This window comes from Narcine bancroftii, chromosome 11, assembly GCF_036971445.1.
Source record: "Narcine bancroftii isolate sNarBan1 chromosome 11, sNarBan1.hap1, whole genome shotgun sequence".
In the NCBI taxonomy this organism is placed as follows: domain Eukaryota; kingdom Metazoa; phylum Chordata; class Chondrichthyes; order Torpediniformes; family Narcinidae; genus Narcine; species Narcine bancroftii.
This window is the reverse complement of record NC_091479.1, coordinates 75,483,078-75,505,724: the sequence shown is the minus strand read 5'-3', so window position 1 is coordinate 75,505,724 and position 22,647 is coordinate 75,483,078. Positions and strand designations below refer to the sequence as shown.

Genomic DNA, 22,647 nt, shown 5'->3' with positions numbered 1-22,647 from the left:
GGGAGATCATCTTAAATACATCTAAAGAACAGGTCTGGACTCATCCACAAAATCAATCTTTGCAAGTATATACTTCCTTGCCCAGGGAGACCCAGACTGTACACTTCATTCCCAAATAAGGTTTAAGCAGGGCCCATATAACTGAAAGAGAAATTCTGTAAACTTATGCTCAAATCCTTTTGAAACAATTGCCAACGAACCATTTAGGCATTTTCCAAACTGCTTGCTGAACCGGCACATCTACAAGGACATTTGATTCCCTCTGTAATCAAAACCATTCGTTCTCTCATCTTACAAAATGTTCTGCTTTTCTCATTTTATTTTCCAGTAAAATAGATAACCTCACACTTATGCAAGTCATATCCTTGCCCTTTCACGGCCTCTAAAGCTTTACCACATTGACTCCCAAGTCTGTGTCATCAGCAATAATGACTGTATTTCACCAAATTGTTGGTACCTGGGGCCGAAGCACAAATCCAGCCCAGGAAGAAAATGCATGAATTACTTTTTTTTTGCCAATTCTCAGTCTGCATTAATATATCACCCCCGATACTATGTGCTCTTATTTTGTTCAATAACTTTTTTTGCATGGAGACCCATATTAGTAAGCAAGAGAGATAGGCACCACTTATTGAGGGTGTTTAATAACAGAGCTTGACATGGCTAATCAAGTAGTTGACATTGCTGAACCCAAGAACAAATACGAATTTTTAAGCAGTGTCCTTGCAAAATATGTGCAAAGTTCACACAATGGGATTTCATTTACAGTTTTTTTAAAATCAATTATGCATTATATTAGATTACACTCCTCAGTATTGCCACTTCGATTTATTTGTGAAGTTGTTGATGAGCCGAGATTTTTCCAGTTGATTACTATTTATTCTGAATATCATTGCTTTGCACAGCTTGCCACCCCTGAATTAAAATGCGACCTAAATATCAGCAAGGAAGAGCTGAAATGATTTATAACAGGATGGTTGGAATTTTATTTGAATGGAAAGGGAAAATCCAGCCTGGCAAGTAAACCAGGATTATCACAATTTATTTGTCAAATTCAATGGCGCAGGTGAAAACATTTAAGAGTGTCTGGGAAGGAGCCATATAATGGGGAATACAAAGTGATTACTGATGTTAATTGAGCATTTTTCACAAAATGCTTCAATTTTGCTTTTGTTACAATCTATTACCACTCTTGACGTTTCTGAATATTTGAGGTAGCATTTTAATTTGGAAGTGGCCATCATATATCTGACCCCTCATCATTACACAAGAGCTGGTGTCTTTTTGCATCTCCATTTATTTGACAGCAATTGTCAATTTTGCTTGAAAATTCTGTGCAAGTGAGTGATTTATTGATTTTACTGTATTACAGCATGCGCGCTACCAAGAAGTGTTGAAAGAAAACACACACACAAGGGGTTGAAGTCAAAGACTGACTGATTTATTGCGCTGGCAGTTCTGTTTATATTCGGTCCTCGCTGCTGATGTCAGTAGTGACATCAAGCCAGCACCGATCTCCAAATGGGCGGGATTCCCACCGTTGATTGCTGTTTCCCGCCACGTGGGTGGTCACCTGGGATGAAGGTCATTGGCCCCCATGAGGTCTGCACGGTTGCAGTGTTTGTCAGCATTTTGTGTACCGGGTCACAACAATATTTGTTTCAGAATCTGAATTTACTCTCATAAACAAGTCATGAAATTCAGTGTTTTGCAGCAGCGTTATATAAACTCCAAATAAACATTTTTACAATAATAAATTTTTTAAAACATAATAGTGCACAAAAAGTTTTGCAGTGTCTATGGTCCATTGATTATTCAGGAATCTGATGGCAGCGGGGAAGAAGCTGTCCTTGTTCCACTGAAAGCTCTTCTTTAGGCTCCTGTACCTTTTTCTGATGGTAGCAGAGTGAAGAGGGCATGGCCTGAGTTGTGGGGGTCTTTGAGGATAGAGGCTACTCGTTAAGACACCTATTTAGATGTCCTCAGTGGAGTGAAGACTGATTCTGATTGGAACATTATCAAAAATATTGATGCCAAGCTATGCGGTAAATATTAGAGCAAACAATCAAAAGCAGGTCTATGTGATAGGTTTTAAGAAATCAAGCTAGAGAGATATGTTTATGGAGGAAAGTCCAGATTTTCTAATCTATAAATGAAGCAGGCGGGGCAATTAAACACCAAGATAAGTGAATGGCTGGAAGTAAAGATGAGCAGGAATGGGGGGAGGGGGGGGAATTTCCATGGGTAGAAGGGAGCTGGGGGGGAGGGGGGGATGGGATTTGAAAGGAACAAGGATTTTAAAATGATGAACCAGATTAGCTGGAGAGCGCAAGAGATGATGGTTGAAGAGGTTTCCATAAATACAAGTTCTTCCTGCTCTTTCACAAAAATGGAATTGAAGATTGTTAAACGAAATCCACAGGTGCAAAAAATACTGGAATGTTCATGGGGAAGTTTTCCAACAATCAATGAGTACAAAGGGTTTATGCCTGTGAAGATCATTTACCAAGCTGTGGTCCCTAACAAAAAAATTAGTTGCTCACTTAAAAATAACTCAAATGATGCTCATTAAATTCTTGTCGGTTTTTTGATTAAATTTTAAATAAGATCATGTTGCAAAGATGTGGGTTATTCCTTCAGCCATATTCAGTTCAGTATTTTGCCAAAAGGAACATTTTGCAAAGTAATCAAAGCCATCCCCAATTTCAAGAGGAAAGATTTAATTGGCTGATTCTAATTCATAAGATCATAGATTTGATTCCTTATAAACATGTTTATCATCTTTCAGAGACATGCATCAATCAGTCTTTATTCTCATGCCCTTCTTCCTTCTGGCCTCTGTAATTCAAGAGTCCCTGCAGTTGTAGGTGGGTAAATAGCATTTCATTTTTAAAATGATGTTAATAACAAACATTGCTCTGTTTTTTCCTTTGTACAAGCAACTCTGAAAAGTCCTGATTTCTCAGGTGCCCCATGGAATCCAAATCTATCAGATCCCTGCCATCCTTCAGTCTCAGTCTCTTTAATGAAAGACCCCCTTCAACAATTTTGAAATATCGTGAAGCAGAGATTAAAAACAGAGCATCATTGGTAATATTACTTTCCCACTTTGAATCAATATTCCCAACCAGGATAATGGAATTTCAGCTTGGCTGCCATTGCCCAGGCAACACACATCCTTGCCCCCCCCCCCCCTCACTGCCCTTAGTTATTTGCAACTATCCCAGCATAAGCATTAACCAAGTTGTATTTATGTATTAATATTTTAGTTAATTAATGTCTTAATACAAGTGTGGGCAACCTTTTAATTTTTAATTTAGACATACAGCATGGTAACAAGCCATTTCGGCCCATGTATACATACCAGGTGTGTAGGTTAATTAGGCCGCATGGACTTGTGGCCAAAATGGCCTGTTATCTTGCTGTATGTCTAAATTTAAAAACTAAAAAAGCTTGCCCACCTTGTCTTAATGTATTTGATGCATTAATCCACACCAATCTAAACTAGAAAGACCCTTGCTTCTACAAGATCAGAGGCATTCAGCTCACGTGATTTAGAAATATACAGAAAGACCAGCTACAACCTCCAAAGACCATGATCAATACAAAAAGGCGATTCTGGACTACAATGGAGTCTCAGATGGATGCTCATCAGCTGTAGCAGCGTTCACACTTCATCACAGCCTGCAAGGTAGTAATATTTCTTCTGAATGGGCTCAATGCCTTCTATGCTCACTTCAAAGGGGAAATATTGATGCACCCTCGGCAAGCCCCTGCAATGTGCTCCCATTTTCTGATGCCAACATGAAGAAGAACCTTTCGGATCCTCGGATTCACCCAGATGGTGTGTGTAGCCATGACCTTAAAACCTTTGCAGACCAACTGACTGGAGATTTTGCAGTCACTTTCAACTTCCTGCTGCAGTTGTCCAAGATGCTTCAAGACCTACCTGCACTATTATTTCTCTTGCACAAACTATAACTGTAAATATTTATTGTCTGTCTTTTATATTTATTACCTCCTTCCATACTGGGGTAATTTAATGTATACTTTTGGAATTTTTTTTAAAACAACGTACCAGTTTGGCTGTAGCAATTAAAAATTTCAGTGCATATGAAACACAAAGGTCTGTAGACACTGATTGTAGTCAAAAAAACAGAAATGCTGGAGGAACTCTGCCGGATTCAGTGTCCATGGGAGGTAAAGACATAGGAAAGGTCTGAAACATTGGTAATACATCTTTACTGAGTTTCTGCAGCATTTCTGTGAGATTTCCGTATATTGTACGAATGTATCTGAAAATAAACTCATTATCATTATTACCTTGTGTTTTAATCTTGTGAGTGGATAATGATTGTTGATAGTCCATTTATCACAACCCTGGGATGTTTTTATGGGTGCAAAATGAAACACATTGGTCTGGAATTTCTGTAAATCTCTGGTAAATCCTCACTGTGAATCAGATCTCATCTTCCAACTAGGCAACTTCCTTCTGGATGGTATTAATATCGACTTCTCTGGTTTAAACCCCCCCCCCCACCCCCACTTTTACTTGTTCCCCCAGCTCCATCTCTCCCTTCTGTCTCCTTTTGCACAAGCCCGAGGAATTCTTAACTTGTCCCTTATCATATCCAATTAACACTTTTTGTTGGTCTGGATTCCTCCCCCAGCCGGCATTGTCTGAATCCTGAGATTTCCTCCTCCTAGCTCATTCTACTTATTCCTTGAAGAAGGACTCAGGCCTGAAATGTCAGCAATGTATCTTTGTTCTCCTTTAGATGCTGAAAAGACTGACCGAGTTCCTCCAGCATTTTGGTGTGTTTTTACTACAATCACAGCATCTGCAGCCTTTCGTGTTTCACTTCTTACGATGACATTCACATCAAGTCTGAACCCAATCACAACAGATCCTGCAACAGGCTGCCTCCTTCCAAAGGTTCGAATTGGAGATCGACCTCAACAACACGAACTACTGCATCAGAGATTCTGTAGTGGAGAGGCAGGAACTCAAAATCTGGAATTTCCAGAGCTCGAGCCTAAGATCTGTTACCAAAGAAGATTGGGTAAAAGTACTTGGCTTTGTTTTCTCGTATACATAGTGAACTATGATACTGAGGGATTGCATGAAATATTCTATGTTTTTATCATAGGAAATATGGGTTCACAATGGGGATGCAATGAGTTTGAAATTCTGTGCAACAAAATGATTGGGAAAATGGAACAGACGGGTAGGTTTGTGCAAATACACCCACTCACTCCAGGCATCAAAATTCCACCCAAGCCAACAGGGCAGGCTCAGAACGTGGAAGGGAAAACAGGGTAGTGAATTAGCCATGGGCAGGAAGGATTGATTTGGAGCCATTGGGAGTGGTGAAGGGCAGATGCTGGTGGTATGGTCCCATCAGCAGATATCACAGAGAGGCAGCATAAAGGACAACAATGTGGATGGGAATAAGCTTCAGATCACCATCCAGGAATTCCCCACATCACTCACTGCAGGAAACATCTCTGATCTGGGCAAGCGGGAGGCACTGATGACAACATGAAACATTATCAAAAGGTTCAGAGGTGAAAGTGTGAGGTCACATTCACCAAGGAGATTGCTGGCGACCTTGGCAAGTGGATTCTCAGTCTGATCTTGATGCTGTCGACAGCAGAGGAAAGGGACAGTCTGTAGCAAGGAGATGACAACATATTCAAAGATCTTGAATGAAAGGAGGAGAGTACTGGTTGAGTAGTTTTTGGAGGAAAGAGAAAAGTCAAGCATATTGATCCAATGCTCTTTCCTTTAACTATCTCAGAGGCTGAGCTATTAGTCACACTTGGGTGCTTGTATAATCACCCCTAGGGGACAAACAGACTGTGTGTGCATTCAGAGAACATTTTCTATGAAGGAGATACTGCAGGGAGGGCGGGGATAAACATACTGCAGCCTTGAGCCATATAGATCATATTGTATTGACAAGGCTTCAAGCCCAGCCTGTTCATTTTCAGAAAAAAAAAATCCATGTTTTATGAGGCAGCTGGAAAATGCAATTAACCTTCCAAAGGAGAGAGGCTACAATGTGTTGAAATTTTGGATTCCCCCTTTCTAAATGCTATTTATCAGTGTGCAACTCAACGTAGAAAATGTAATTTTCAGGAAATGATGAACGGAATACTTTTTTCCACATCAAGGAGAAGGATTAAGATCCTGGACACAAGGATTTTTTTTAAATAAAAAGGTACAAGAGTTTTTGCTGACGTATTTACAAACCATATTAGTAAAACTGAACCAACCCCAGCTGCATTATGCATAAACCACAGGCATCGACACAGCAAAGCGTGGTGCCAAGGATACGTCACCCTGGACCATCTTCTCCCTGACTCAGCAATCCTGGAGCCGCCTGGACGAGATCCGCCACCCTGCCTACATGTAACCTGTGAAGAATCCATCATGATTTTCTGCTGCAACATTCCGCTGAAGCTGCTGCCTTTGTCAAATGGCTGATAAGTACCAGGAAGAAAGAAACCACGATTACAAATGAGTCACAAAAATGTTGCTCTTGCTTTGAAATTTTAAAAAAAGTAGAAGAGCATCTCAAGATGGTGCCCAGCCTCAGTGCTGCCAAGCAAGTAGGTGATTGGCCCATTAGTTATTAATAGGACGTTGGCAACCACGGCAGTTTATAAACACACGGACTGATTGCCACATAATCAGCAAACACATTCACATCTACCACATCAATTGATCATGTTAAAGATGGCATAACTCCTCTCCTGAAGAGCAAATATCCTATTGTTTTATATATTCACAGATCTAATCAGATCTTACCAAGAATGGGATGGTGATCAGTGTTGCAGCAATATTTAAAAGAGAGCAATGTCAGAACTCATAACCCAGACATGAATGATTACATCTAAGCTTCTTTGTGCTTTACAGCATTCAGTCTGTAACACTGTATGGTGTTTATCACTTCATGTTTGTCCTGCTTCCACACAGAACTTGGCACTTATCTGTAATATTTAACATTTATCACATATGGCCCAACATCAAAAGAGACTAATTAGCTTGATTGGTTAATGGAGAGCTTTTCAAATCAGATTACTTGTAACATGCACGATAATCTTGACAGAGATTCTTAGAACCTCTTCAGATTCAGATTTATTGCCAGAGAACCTAAATGACATCCTATACAACTCTGAGATTCTTTTTTCTGCAGGAAAGTACATGCGTAAACAAAAAGAATGTAAACAAACTGCAATACAGAGAAAAAAATCAATAAAGTGCCCCTGTAAGAGTCCTTAAATGAGTCCCTGATTGAGTTTGTCATTGAGGAGTCTGATGGTGGAGGGGTAGCAGCTGTTCCTCAACCTGGTGGTGCAAGCCTTGTGGCACCTACACCTCTTTCCTGATGGCAGCAGTGAGAACAGAACGTGTGCTGGGTGGTGTGGATCCTGGATGATTGCTGCTGCTCTCCAACGGCAGTATTCCCTGTAGATGTTCTCAATACTGGGGAGGTTTTTGCCTGTGATGTCCTGGGCTGTATCCAATACCTTTTGGAGGGCTTTACGCTCAGGGGTATTGGTGTCCCCATACAAAACCATGATTTAGGTGTTTAGCACACCTTCCACCACATCTGCAGTAATTTGCCAGGGTTTCTGGTGTCATGCCAAAGCTCTGCAAACTCCTTAGGAAGTAGAGGTGCTGGGGTGCTTTCTTCATGATCCCAATCGTGAGTGGAGTCCAGGAAAGATCCTCCAAGATAGTGATTCCGAAAAACTTAAATTTGCTCAACCTCTCCACTTCTGATCACCCCAATAATCACTGGATGATACATCTCTGGTGTTCCCTTCAATGTGGTTTCTATAGCCAGCAACATGGCTGAATAGTTTTGAGTAATATTCATTGTAGATGGAACAACACAGTTTCAAAAAGATTTTGATATACGATAGACTCAGTTAACATTGAACCCTGTCAGATTAGAGAGTAAAGTATAGACTGCATTCCTAATGATTACACAAGTTACTGTGCATGAGTACTGACTTTATGGAGTCCTGAAGGGATTGGTTCAGAACATTTCCTCTCACAGTCCTTGTCAATAATGTGGACCTAAAAGGTAGATGGAGTGATGGAGAGATACAGGGAATGTTCGGAATTATGAAGAGCACTGAAGTCTCCAAGGAGTACAACATACTTCTATTCACATTGCTGATGGAGACAGGAGAATGACAAGGAAACAAAGAGTGCTGAGATAGATGGGGAATGCTGACATTATTGGTAATGCTGAGAAAGTTAGGGCACATGGAGTATTGGAAATACTGTTCTGGTGAATCAAGAATTACTGGGAATTGCTGGAATGCTGGTGATAAGGGAAATAGTGTGATATCTATTGGGGTACAAGGAATGCTCTGGGGCCACTGGGAATGTCAAGGAATACATGGAGAGTTGGGGATACAGGGTGCAATAAGGACTGCAGATGATAAGGACGCAGAGATTGTTGTGGGAATCAGGATGGGTTGGAATCAGAATGTTGTGGAGAACTTGGAGATGGTGTTTTATAGAGTATGTGGAGTATCAGTGATATGGGGAGTGTAGAGGGATATGTGGTGTGCCAGGGATCTGCAGAATGATGAGAAACCTATGGTGCATGGTGACTTCATGGAATATTGAGCAAATGGAGTGTGTTGGATTTCATGGGGTGTGGGAATACAGGCAGTGTTGGGGTTTTGTAGAATATTGGATATGTGGAGACTGTTGGGTTTTCAGTGAGTGGGGCACAGAGAGTGAGGGGGATATGGAGAGGGTGTTTTATGAAACATTAGGGAAGAGGAGCTTATAAAATGTTATGATTATGTAAAGTATGGAGGTATCTGAAAGCAAGCACATAGGGACTGGGGGGAAAATGTAGAATAGGGGATAATTAGGGTTTCGGGGATATGTGATGCAAAGAGTATAGGGGTTCATAGAATGGAAGTGATGAGGCTTCTGGTGTTTGCGGGACATGGAGTTGAGGGTGCAAAATGCAAGGAGTGTGAAATGGTGGGGACACAGGAAATATGGTCACTTTTTAGATCATCAGAATTATGGGTTCATTAGAGAACATTAGACATGCTAGTGCAGATGAATATGAGAAATTACAAAGTGAAATTTTCCAAGTTTTATTTTTTTCTACAGATTCTGTTCTTGTATTTTTATCTCCCTCTTGCTGGGTGAAGATGGAGTCGGAGCAGTGGAAGATGACTAATGACTGGAGTTGGTGGTGAGTGGAGGTTATGCTTCAGTTGCATCTCATTGGGATTTCCCTGTCTGCCATGTTGGTGATTGTATGAACAATGTTGCATGCTTCATCTATGAAGAAACAGTCTGCAATTAAATAAAAGCTGGATGATGTCCACTCGCTCATTCAGGTTAAAACAAATACCTGTAACTTGTGTATGTTCTGTTTACAACTCGAGTCCTAATGATATAATTAAGAGAATTAAATAAAAATTACACGAGTTTTCGGAATTTCAGATTTATTGTCAGATACACATACAACCCTGAGATTCCTTTTTCCTGTGGGCACAGATGAATTACCACTAATTGATAGTGCAAAAATGAAACTGTACCCAGCGTAAACATGTAAACAATCAAAAGAACCAAACAGATAACGAATGTAAGGAGCTGATAAGAGATGTTTCCAGACATTTTAATGATGACCAGATTGGAAGCCTATTCCTTCAAAATGATTAGTTTCAATAAAAATATTTAGAACGACAGAAAGCATTGAGTAAGTTAATGAGGGAAAAGATACTTTAAATTATTCTCCCTTGCTTCACCAGTTTTTGGTCTTAGAAGTGGTTTTCATCTGGAGGCTTCCTCCTGGACAGCAAAATGTCAGGATCACATGACCTGCAATATTCAACCAATGACAAGCATTTCTTTCCAATATTTAGAAACTATCTGAATAATGGCAATCACATTTGTAGTTGGACATTTAGTTGTGGTGGAATTTGATAACAGGAACAAACTCTGCCAGCTAGACAAGTGGGACACGGTTAGATTTTCCCAAAAATCATTTTCATTTTTCAGTTACTTGAGAGTAATACTGAGCCAATTCCATCCAACTTATAGAATGGAAACAGAGCAATTTGTGTGGATGTTTATCTTCCAAGAACTGCTGAAATATAAACCCCATATAACTCTTCCCCACCAGCTGAAATATCCCTATATTTTACCTTCATTCCTTGCCAATTGATACATGTCAACTTAGTTTAGTTTATTTTACTTATATAGCACATTTAAAACAACTCACATTGACCAAAGTGCTATACAGATCATAAATTATATCTTAACTTAATCAGCTATTTAAAATGTAGTATAAAACGGGTACCTGAGGTTCAGAAATGTACATTCATGGTAGTAAAAATACAACTCCAGCCTGGATTTGAGAGTTAAAGGAAGGGGCTGATTTGATGGAGGGAGGAATGTTGTTCCACAGTTTTGGAGCTGCAATATTGAAGGTGCAATCTCCCCTAAGTTTGCAATCTGAGCACGGAACAACCAAGCACCCTAAATTGGCTGATCTGAGGGGTCTTGAAGTCAAGTAGGGCATTAGGAGGTCAGTGATGTAGGAGGGGGCTAGTCCATTAGTGGCTTTGTAAACAAACTAGAGAACTTTAAGATCTATTCTGATTTGTACTGGCAACCAGAGAAGGGCGACCAGAATAGGGGTGGTACTCTTGGCTCCTGTCAGGAACCTTGCAGACAGGATAATGACGACTAACTAATTCCCAAATGTAGAGTTAGAGTAGTCTAAATGGGAGAAAATGAGGGCGTGGATAACTTTGTCAAGGTCTTTCAGTGACAGGAATAATTTGATTTTGGCAATAGTGCAGAACAGGTAAAAGCTAGTTTTTACTACTGCTTTGACTTGTTTGTCAAACTTGAAGGTGGAATTGAATGTCATACCAAGGGGTTTGATGAGGGTGGAGATAAATTTGGTGGAGTTGGGCGGGGGGGGGGCCAAATATGATGATCTCAGATTTGCCTTCGTTTAGCTGCATGAAGTATTGAGCCATCCAGCACTTCATGTCCCCAAGACAGTCATTGAGGCTGGTCATCTTTGCTTGATCGTTGAACTTTATCTTCAATCACCAGCTCTGCTTGTCCATTCCACAACACCCACAATGAAGTGCCTTTCTCCTATTCTTGATACTAATGTATAAACTTACACCTCTGTTATTTTCTTATTCCCTCAACCATTCATTTAAAACGATGTCACCACTAAAGTGTCACAACCAGCTATTGTGACTATATAAGAAAATGCAGCTTTTTAAAAAAAATATCAACACTTTTTAAATTAAATGAAACTTTAACTAATGTCAGATTATTTAATGATGCCTCATGCAAGGTGTATTAGTTGGGAACTTAGACTCAATACTGAAGTATCATTAAGTGGGAGAATCCAACCAACTTTGTCACTTCCAAATGATCACATTTAACATCTACAGACCTTCAAATCCAGTCGATGTCAATGAAAAGCTAGTCTACACTTGTCCGGTTTTTCAGTTTTTTTTTAATTTAATTTATTTAAAAAAACACAGCTGCTACATTCCAGAAAATTATTCCCAATTTCCAAGAATGCATTCAATGTAAAAGGATTGGAACAGGAATAAGGACTCATTCCCGTTCTGAAATTTTACCTCCTCGACCCCTAGTAATTTTCATGGATTACCTGCAGTCTAAACTGAACTACAGGCAATCTGTAAACAACGGGCTAATGAATAGGACATCCAGCCTCCTTAACAACCGCACTTCAAGTATTCTGTCTAAATGCATGGTGTGATACAGATATTTGGAGTTTTGGTCATTCCTGTGTGAACGGCCACTCCAGGAAGGTAGGGAGACACATCAGAACAGAAAAATTTCATAAGTTCTATATTTTTAAAAAATACAAGAAACATCTCAGCATTTCGCCACCTCTTTCTTGGTTTGTGTGTGCAGAGCAAGGAAATAGAAAAATAAAATAACTGAATGATGGTGATAGATTTGAGATACTCAGATGATTCCGACTGGAGCAAAAAAGATCAACAGATCACACATGATCTTAAAATTTACAAAGCTTTCTAATAATGATTAGGGAAATGTAGATTTGAGGTGACAAAACAATAACACTGCAACCAGCACCAGGCACAGTGCTCGGCCTCACTGTGAAATCCTACCATTTTAACGAGATGCAGAAAATGCCTTACAGTTCAATTTCCCCAAAGGAATTGTACATTATATGTGCATAGATGCAGTTTCCACACTAGTTATTGCATTAGTTTTATCATACTCCCTTTACTGCACAGGTTCCACCCTTCTGTTGTTTAGAATTTTTGGCCCCAGGCCCAGCAGGTTGTGCTTCCAAACCTCAAAACATCCTGCTTTATAATCAATAAGTGGTGCATCAAAGTGGTCCAAAGAAAGCATTTTTCAATATGCAATTGCTCACAGCGATTTTCCAGAGCCATTCTGCTTCTAGTTGATGTGTCCCTTATTTTACAAAGTGCAAAAGTACATGTGCCTGGCACTTGAATGTAAATGCTTGGAAAACTACATTTGGCCACACCATTCTGTTCTCAAACCCCCATCACTGCTTAAAGTTCTCTACTACTTGATGACCTGGCTCAGAAACAAGGCCCCCGAATGCCAATACCTCAATTGTAAGCCTATGGCCCAATCACCCTGAATATCACGACGGGACAACTAAATATTTTAAAAACCACTGATATTCTTCCCCCCACCTCCAACAAGTAATTGGCCTCAGCATTCCCAAGCTCAGAGCAGGATAGCCATTCACTGGGATACCTGCTGACAAGTGATCAGTGAGGATTGAAAAGAACTTCTCCACAATCTCCATTAGTACCTGAGCACCACAGGGCTGTGTTCGTAACCCCCTGCTCTACTCACTTTACACCTACAACTGTATAGCTCGGTACAACAATAACACCATCTACAAATTTGCCAACGATACAATATTAGTGGGCTGTATAAAAGAAGGGGATGACTCAGCATACAGGATGAAGATTGAAAACTTGGCTGCAACAATAACAACTTTGCACTCAATGACACAAAAAACCCCCACAGGTTTACATCCAGTAATCATTGGGTGGGGAGGGGGGGGGGGGGAAATCAGAGGTGGAGAGGGTGAGCAAATTTAAGTTCTTTGGAGTCATCATCTCAGAGGATCTTTTCTGGACCCAACACACCAACAACATCATGAAGAAAGCACGTCAGCATTTCTACTTCCTCAGGAGTTTCCAGAGGTTTGCTATGTCACCAGAAACCCTGGCAAATTTCTACAGAGGTAGAAAGTGTGCTGACTGGCTGGATCATGATCGGATATGGAAATGCCAATACCCCTGAGCATAAATCCCTCCAAAAGGTAGTGGACACAGTCCAGGACATCACAGGCAAAACCTCCCCACTACTGACCACATTTACAGGGAACACTGCCATCAGAGAGCAGCAGCAATCATCAAAAACCCTCACCATCCAGCGCACACTTCAGTCTCACTACTGACATCAGGAAAGAGGCATAGGTGCCACAAGACTCACACCACCAGGTTCAGGAACACCTGCTACACTTCCACCAAACCCCCCAATGACAAACTCAATCAGGGGCTCATTTAAGAACTAACCTGTGCACTTTATTGCTTTTCTTTTGGTTCTCTCAGTGTTGCAGTCAGATTGTTTACAGTTCTTGTTTGCTTACATTTTGTGCTACGTACAGTTTATTTTTTGCACTACCAATTCTGCCGCACCCACAGGAAAAAGGAATCTCAGGGTTGTATGTATGTAGTCGGACATTAAATACAAAATTTGAAGTGTCTCAGAAGCAATGTCACTCCACCCCATTTACTGCCCTACAGATGAAAGGGTAGCATTTGTCAATCACTGAGTCATGTAGCACTGAAGCAGGTTCTCAGCTTACCACGTCCATGTTGATTATCAAGCAGCACTTGAATCATTATAATTATGTCAGTGCCACTGGTATCATTTGCTACAATGAGACAGCACCTCATTAAAAAGCCTGGAGTCCGAAAGATGACATTTTAATGTTAAAACAGGAGCATGGGAACCATTAGTTTCTGCTTTAAATCAAAGTTAGACTTGGTGCAGATCTTCTACAAAGATGAATGTTACACAGAGTAAATCCAATGTGCCCTATGGTTAAACTGCAAGGTTTGGACAGGTGCTGACTCCTGTAAATTTCAATGACAAAATTTAAATTTTACATGACTGCGCCTGACTAAAACCCAAACTGCAGCCATCAATCTCAGATCAGGGGTTGTTGTTTAAAACATCCAAGATACTATGTAACATTGAGGCAATCAATGCAATCTATCACTGCTGTGGTATCAGTACTGGTGTTTCCATGTCTACATATGTATTCAAAACCATATAACCATATAACCGTTTACAGCACGGAAACAGGCCATGTTGGCCCTTCAAGTCCGTACCGGTTCACTTGAACAACTCCACTAGCTCCTCTGCAAACTCCTGAGGAAGTAGAGGCTTTCTTCATGATGCCATTGGTGTGTACTTCAGAATTGATTTCACTTTTGGACATAGAGAAATGTAAAGTACATTTATGCTTGATACTATATTGTAGCCCTTGGCCAGGTGTGGAAAATGGAGTAAAATTTGACATAAGAGACTTAGTGGTTTTATAAGATCCCAGGAAACACCATCCAAGCAGTGAGTTTTCAACCAACTGATTGAACCTGGACATGGTGAAGGTGCTGAATAACATTAGAAAAAAATTCGGGCCAAATATGAGCCCAATGTTACCACTTTAAACTGAATTAAATAATGACGAGCACATTTTGAAGTAGTATTAACCAACCCAAAAATCTGGTTGGACAAAAATGATTAAGATATAAAAATCTCAAAAGGTTTATGCTTTTCACTTTGAGGACAATTCTGTTATTGTTTGGCTGGCAAATGCTGCCACTTGCTTGTCTCATTAGAAATGGACATGCGTACAGGTGTGCATACTGATAATCTTCCTGTGATTTGTTTTCCTACTCGGTCATTACTAATGGATGTGTACTACAAAAAAAAAATGTTCTTTGCACCAGAAAAATATTTGTCCTTCTAAATATGGCCCTGGGACCACTAGAGTACCATGGCCATTTATTAAGAAGTCCTGAAGAAATATAATGCAGTCTGTGCACTGAAAAGACCAGACGGATGAATGCATCAATTTGATGCACAATACAAACATGTCTATATATAAAAGGTTATCTCGTTTAAAAAAAACAAATGCAATTAACTACCAATGGATATCTGTAAATGCATTCAACTTAATGTATGGAACAGAAATAAAGACTGCTGTGAAAACAGGAGACTAGTGTAATAGTACAGAAACCATAAAACTGCAATAACAATAAATAAGTAATCAATGGAAAAATCTCGACCTAATTGAATGAGGTTCTCCCTTCTTCTGGAAGAAAAGTTGAATTACTTTTCCTAACGTTCACAATATGGTTCAATGTCCCCAACGAGAGTTGTTCCCTATAACAGCTACCTGTCAGCAAGAACTAGTCAGATCAGACACTATTTACTGTCATCTGTCATGATATAAAAGAGAAATATACTGTGACACAAAATGCCTTTAGTTTTCCAATAAGGCAAAGATTCACCATTAGCGTTGCCCAGCGCACCTTACAGTCAGAAGCCCTTTTTACATGGAAAAGCTGCTACTGGTCTCTGGAAGCCGGCTTGTTTGTTCATACAGAATCAAAAAAAGCTAGCTCCATATGTCCAATGTGCTCCACTGCTGAGACATCCTACCTTGATGGATCAAAGCCAGGCAAGTTTAGAGCCCCCCCCTCCCCCCGCCCCCAAAATCAGCCTTCAATGCTTTCACAGATAAGGCAGATAAAACCCGGCTTTCAAGAGCTGTGTAAAAAGGGAGCAAGAGAAAGAAAATCCACCCCTCCCCACCCAAGTCGCCAAGTGTTAAGTGTCATGTCCGCATTAATTTAGTCACTTCTTTGTTGAACAGTTAGTACACTTCATTTTCTTCAAACTGAACCACGCCCTTACTGATTGCTTTACATAATACCGTCAAAAGGGCATGCATGTTCCCACTGACCCGTATAACTTGCGTGATGACGTAACTTTGGAAGATCCTTTCTTATACCTCACTGGCAGAGTTTTCATCCTCTTGTGGTCCTCTTTCTTTCGTTTCGTTCCATCCTGGACACCTTGCCTTGGAGTGCCCCACTTTATCATAGAAAATTTAGCATTTTTGAAAAAAAAGTTATTAGGTCTGTGGTTGCTCTTCCCACATCGGAAACATTCCCGTCAGTCCATTTTCTTGTCCCCTTGTATGATCTCGGTATTATGTTGGGCCATTTGGAAACACAGTGCTATGTCATAGGTGGACTTGGTGTCTAAGTCTTTTACAGTTAATCTTTGTTGGGCATGACTGTTCGCTAACCCGATCACCAATATATCTCTCAATGCATCGTTCAAAAAGGTACCAACTTGCGCAGTTCAGCCAGATATTGCCTGTTTCCCCAGATTTTTGCTTTCTAGTGTAAAATTCAAATCTTTCGGTGATTACTGACAGTTTTGGGGACTGATGCTCTCCAACCAAGTCACATAATTCCTTACTAGACTTGGAATTTGGTTTTTGTGGTGCCACTAAAATCTTGATCAGACTAGATGTTCTGCTTCCCACTTCACTTAATAAAAGTGTCACTCTTTCTTCTGGATCTTAGTATCACTCACATCGTGGGCCATGCAGTATATATCAAATCTATCCACATGCCAGTCTTTGGTCTCCCTATATTCTCCAAAACGTCCTTTTGCCATTTTCTCTAGCTGTTGAATACTTGCTTTCCTCCCGTTGTCTTTTAACGTCAATTTTAATGAAATTTCCTTTTATCCTCGTTGCCAGTCTATCATGTCCCCGTTAATCTAGTCTTTGTTGAACAGTTAGCACACTTTATTTTCAACAAGATGGTGTACACACAAACTGAACCATGCCCTTAACGTGACGCTTACATAATCCCGTCACCCATGCATGCTCGCTCCTACTGAACTACGTAACTTGCATGATGACATAACACTTTCCCATAACATTAAGAATGGCACGGGTAGCATAGCGGGTTAGTGCCATGCTGTTACAGTAGCAGTAATTGGGACTGGGATTTGAATCCCACAGTCAGCTTCCTCCCACTGTTTGAAACATACCGGGGTGGGGTTGTAGGTTCTTTCAATCTTTTATTTTATAAAACAAGCACACCCTGTATAGAGAACAAGGTTACCAAATATGAAGACTATACATATGTTTCAAAAATGAAACAATAGCCCTTCCCTATATAATGGCGTCAGAATGAAGAAAAGGAAAAAAACAAAGAACTCTAACCTCTACTGATAAAACCTGGGATGTTTTGACATAAAATTAAAGGAAGTATAGTCCAGAAAAGGACTCCAAATTTTATGAAAATTAGAGTTTGCATATGACGCAGAACACATGATCTTTTCTAAATTAAGGCAAGAGATGACATGACCACAGAGTACTAATTGGGTGGAACAGGATGTTTCCATCCAAGTAGGATAGCTCTTCGTGCCATGATAGTTTTGGGGATCTCGGTTAATTAGGTGGCATAGGCTTGTGGGCCTGTTACCATGCTGCAAGTCTAAATTGTGTTCATGGATTCACCTCCAGTGCTCCTGCAGCCACATAAGACTCCAGTTCAGTTCAAGCCATCGACAACCCGAGCCCAGATCCAAACTCTGAAGTGATAAGGAAGCCTTCAAGCACCCAGAACCCTTTGAGAGCCCTTCTTCTCAAGTCCCGGTTCAGATACCTGGTTCTCAGGAGCCAGTCTCTAGCAGTCCACAGACTAGTGTGAGACCTTTGACCTCAAGTTGTCAGCAACCTGTAGTGTGCGTGGGTTCCTTGCCCACAAGTCACCAACAGCTCGATGTCTGCATGCAGCCTTCGAAGCTCCTTATTGGTCTGTCACCGTGGTCACCATCTTCAGGGTCATCCCCTCTTCTGCCTCTCTTCAAATGGGAGGGGGGAGGGAATATTTCTCCCTGTTACTAGTGCCCTGCACCACTTTACTGCTTGCCCAACCCTCGTGTCCGCTGCTGAACAAAGGTTCTACCATCTTGCGTCCAGACCCAACAGTCACAGCATTTTAAATAAAATACCATCAGCTCCTTTAACAGGTTGTTTAATGCATGTACGGAGTCTCCAGCAATAGAGCTGGGTGATAGATCCCTTGGGGAGAGTACTGTATCTCTGCTCCCCCCAGTCCGCACCAATGCTGCCATTACTGTAGTTCCAGCAATCAGAGGGCTTGCCATGTTGGATAAAGCCATTTTCACTTCATAGATTGAAGTTTGATTGGTTTGTGAATCAAAGCAACACCTACAAGTGAGCATCACCAATCAAAAGCCCTTTTCATATTTGCATCCCAGTAAATTGGCCATTCAGTGTCCTGGGATAAGAATGGAGGTTTGGCTTTTCGCATTTGACCGCTCCTAACTGGGACACTGAATGATTTCACACTTGCAAGGAGCCATCCCTGGGGTTAGGACTGTTCTACCTTCTACTGGTGATGTCATGACACATAGAGCGATGATGGACCTGCCCTAAATCCTGATCAATGTATTATGATCTTATATTTGAACAACATTAATCATGCATAATTATAATATAATTAAGCTTTATGTACAACACAGTCTGAGCCCTTCAGCCCCTGTTGTTGGTGTGCTGACCTATATAAACCTTTATAAGGGACCGTGGGAAAGTGCTAGCAATAAATAGCAATAGCAAGCATTTTTTAAACAGGGTGGGGAAGTTTGTAACACTATAGTGCTCAATTTATATAGCGTGGGAAAGTTTGTAGTGCTATTGCATACCATTTATAAATACCGTGGGAAAAAGCGATGGCAGACCTGTCCTCCCAGAATTCCGTGTGGCAGAGAAAAGGCTATATGCCCAGCTGTATACATGGAGCATTCATAGATGGGGTTTCTCTGCTGCACGGCATTCTGGGAAGTCAAGTCCGCCATTGCTTTTTTCCCCGCAGTCTTTATAAATTGTGCGCTATAGCATTACCAATCTTCCCACGCCATTTAAGAATTGTCCACTATTACTATTTATTTCCTCTCTCTCCACCCCCCACTGCAACTTTCCCACGGCAAAGTTTATACCTTCATTTTAATCTTTTCTTCCTTCATGTTCCTGCATTCACGCAAAAACATGGGGCCAATTCACACTTGCCTGATTGCAACGTCGGCATCTGCAGATGCTGGGGATTGATCTAAGGGTCGAGGCCGTCAATTCCCGGCGTGAGATGACATCATCTGATGCCGGCGTTGAGCTGATTCAGCTTTCACACTAGACATTTTAAAGGCTAATTGATGGTTAATTCCTGGAAGCACTAGCAAGTGTGAAAGGGGTTAAATATCACACTCAAAGTCTAATATCAACAATTAAAACACCACAGGCCAAACATCACTGAGACAATGCAAGATCCAGTTCAAGTGTCATTAATCAAACTCCAGATGTAGCCCAGTGTCAGTGATTAAAAACCAATCATATTCCCAGTTTCACCAATCAAGTTCCAAATGCAGATCCTGTGATTGTACAGATTCTATTACCAATGTACATATGCACAGATTGTAGTGTAGGATGACTGTGATTGGCTGAGCATTTAGCCACACCTATTGGCAGGTCTTAAAGGATTGCTCCTAGCCAGACCAGGTCATTCTGGACTGGTCAACCTACTTGTGATATGCTCCAGTCTTTTAGTTAATAAAAGCCTTGGTTTGGATCAACAAGTCCTGGACTTTCGGCGTTCTTTCGACGTGCATTACAGACCCAAAGTTACTGATCAATTTGCAGCTGCAACACTAATCAAATAACAGGCCCAACATCTGGACCAAGCAAGAACAGTTTCCCCGATTCCTCTTTACCATTGAAGCAACCTCCAAATTCAACCTTCCCAATTTCTGCCTACTCCAACACAATTCCCCCAACAGAAACATATTCCCCTCCCCTTTTAGTGTTGCAAACAGAAAGTCCCTTCGCAACTCCCCAGTCAAGTGCCAGCTGCTAGCTCAATCACCAATCAAATGTACCTGAAGGCCTACAAACCCAGTGTCACCAAATCCAATAATTAGCCCAGTTTCTTAAGGAGCAAATGGCATTTACAGATGAAAAACCACCTGAAAGATTTTTTTTTAAAATAAGCTACTTGTGAGATTTTCTCAGCAGCTGGTGAAACATCTCACCACCCAATCTTTAATCTTCATGGTGTGATAATTTAAAAAAAAAAAAAAAATAGTTGAAGAGGCATTTAGACAGACATGGAAGAGAAGGATACAGACAATGTACAGGGAGACTGGGTTGGTCAGTGCAGACATGGTGGGCCAAAGTGCCTGTTCCTATCTATAGGGGAGAGTTTGTGATCAGGGATATCATGATGGCAGTCACTGACTTCGAAATGAAGAGCTGGGGACAGGCCCAATGGATGGGATAATTATTAAATTTAAGCCTCTCTGAAGCAAACCTCATATATTGGAAAGGCCTGGCTTATGAGAGAACCTCAGAGATTTTGAAACTCTTATAGGGTCCTTACACCCCCTCAAGCTGCAAGTCACAAGTTTTATAGAACATTCTTCACTTGCCTGGATAAATGCAGCTCTTCGACACCAACAACTCTATTTCATCCAAAGCCTAAGGAAATTGGACACGTCCCCAAGTCTTTTACAGTTTTTACAGATTCAGGGAGTGCTCCATCCAAGAGCACAAGAAACTGCAGAGAGTTGTGAATGTGGTTCAGGCCATCACACAAACCAAACTCTCCTCCATTGACTTAATCTGTACCTCCCACTATCTTGTTAAAGCTGCCAACATTTTAAAGGACCCATCCCATCGATTCTCTTTTCCCTCTTCTGATTGGCAGAAGATGCATGAGCTTGAAAATAGGAACCTCCATATTCAAGGATAGTTTCTTTCCTGCTGTTATCAACCCCTTCAATGGACCTCTCATTGATGAAAGATGCTCTTGCACGGTTTTAACTGTGCTTTTATCTATTATCCTTTACCTTTATAACACTTTCCTGTGCTCTTTACCTTACTGTAATGCTACACCCTGCACTTTTCTTTCATTCTGCACTACCTCCTGTACTTAAGAATGGATTGACTTGCTTTGATAGCACACAAAATAAAGTTTTTCACCTTATCTCAGAACATGTACAGTAAACATTTTAGTTCAATTCAGTTTGGTTCCAATATGGAAGAAGTTCAACACAATCCAAGGCAAAATTGAAAAATGGGAGTTTGGCAAGAGCAACTGAAAGTCTGTGAAATGTAGATCTGGTCATCAAAAGGAGCTTCCATACCAAAATCAGAATCTAAAAATGAAAATAAAAGTAACCAGCTTGTCAATTCTCAAGATAAGCGCAGCTGGCAGGAGATGTTTTTGAGCTTATTATTCCATCAACATGCACAACTGTTTGTCAACCCTGCCACACAGATACAGGGTGATGATATCACTGGATCTGATACAAGCAATAAAGCAGCACAGACATGCAAATGTATCCATTTCAGAGAGTGTGTCCCTTTGCAGTTAACAGAATTTTGAGGTTTGAGCTGTCAAAACGGGTATGACATCACTAATGTTGGTCATGTGTTTTAATTATTAAGTCCTCGGTGAGCAGTGCCATGGGGTCAGATTATATATATATATATATATGGCAAATATGGTTCAGGTGGATTTCTTGTCCTTTGATCAGATGAGGTTATGTGGAGATTGAACAGAGCTGTGTAAAATCATGACACAAATGGAAAAAAATCAGATCGAAAGAATATGCACTTAGTAGCAAGGGCATTATTCAGCTGTTGGGTAACTGGTTGGATTGGAGAAGCAGGAGTAACAATGCATTTCCCAGGGGCTGTTGCAAATGAGTGTTGAGACAGAGATTATCTTCCCATTTACTGTAAATCAGCCTCCTTCATGAGGAATTTGCATCATATTGGCCAAAGTTTGGGAAGTGAAAATATAGCTTTTTTTCAGTAGGCAGGGATATAGCGATCTGAATTGTCTCCCCCTGCATTGTATTTCATCCTTCTAATCAGTTCCATGACGGTTTTAGTGACGAGTTTGAATCTGAAGCTTCTAGCTGAGAATTCATTAAGTTTATTCCTACTTAACAAATGAAAAGCCATTCAAGGTTAAGTTACTATTTTTGGAAATCCCCTCAACATTCTCCACCTTCTTTATAACTAAAGCCTGACATACCTGTACAGTATCTAGGATTCTCACATTAAACTGTTCCTCACCCTCTCCATGGCCTTGATATCTTTCCAGGTGTAATGCATCCAAAGTTGGACATGATTACACCATCGCTTACTGGAAGTGCAAAGTGGCTCTTAGGTCATCGCTGGCCCATTCTCCAATGCCAACAAAAATGATGGAATCTGCCATTGAACAAATGCCCATTTTTCACTACAGCTCAAGTCAAAATTAAACCCTAATGATTAAACTATGGATTAGTTTATGATTTGAGTTAGCATGTTATGAAATGGACAAAAAAAAAAGCACTGGCATACAAGTCCCAAAATTGCTATAGCAAATTGAACCAAATAAAATTTATTCCAC

At 40.6% G+C, this 22,647-nt stretch overlaps 1 protein-coding gene across 9 annotated transcripts in view; it reads right to left on the bottom strand.

The window, feature by feature from the left end:
- bicd1a (bicaudal D homolog 1a) overlaps positions 1–22,647 on the bottom strand; it is a 178,998-nt gene that overhangs the window by 140,004 nt on the left and 16,347 nt on the right. The window contains exon 3 of one of the 9 annotated variants that reach the window (XM_069903456.1): positions 9,141–9,346. The exons of the other annotated variants lie outside the window; for them this stretch is intronic. Coding sequence (XP_069759557.1) covers positions 9,328–9,346 — 19 coding nt within the window. The 3' untranslated portion in view covers positions 9,141–9,327. Of the gene's footprint in view, positions 1–9,140; positions 9,347–22,647 lie in introns of those variants that run through there. 9 annotated transcript variants of the gene reach the window in all.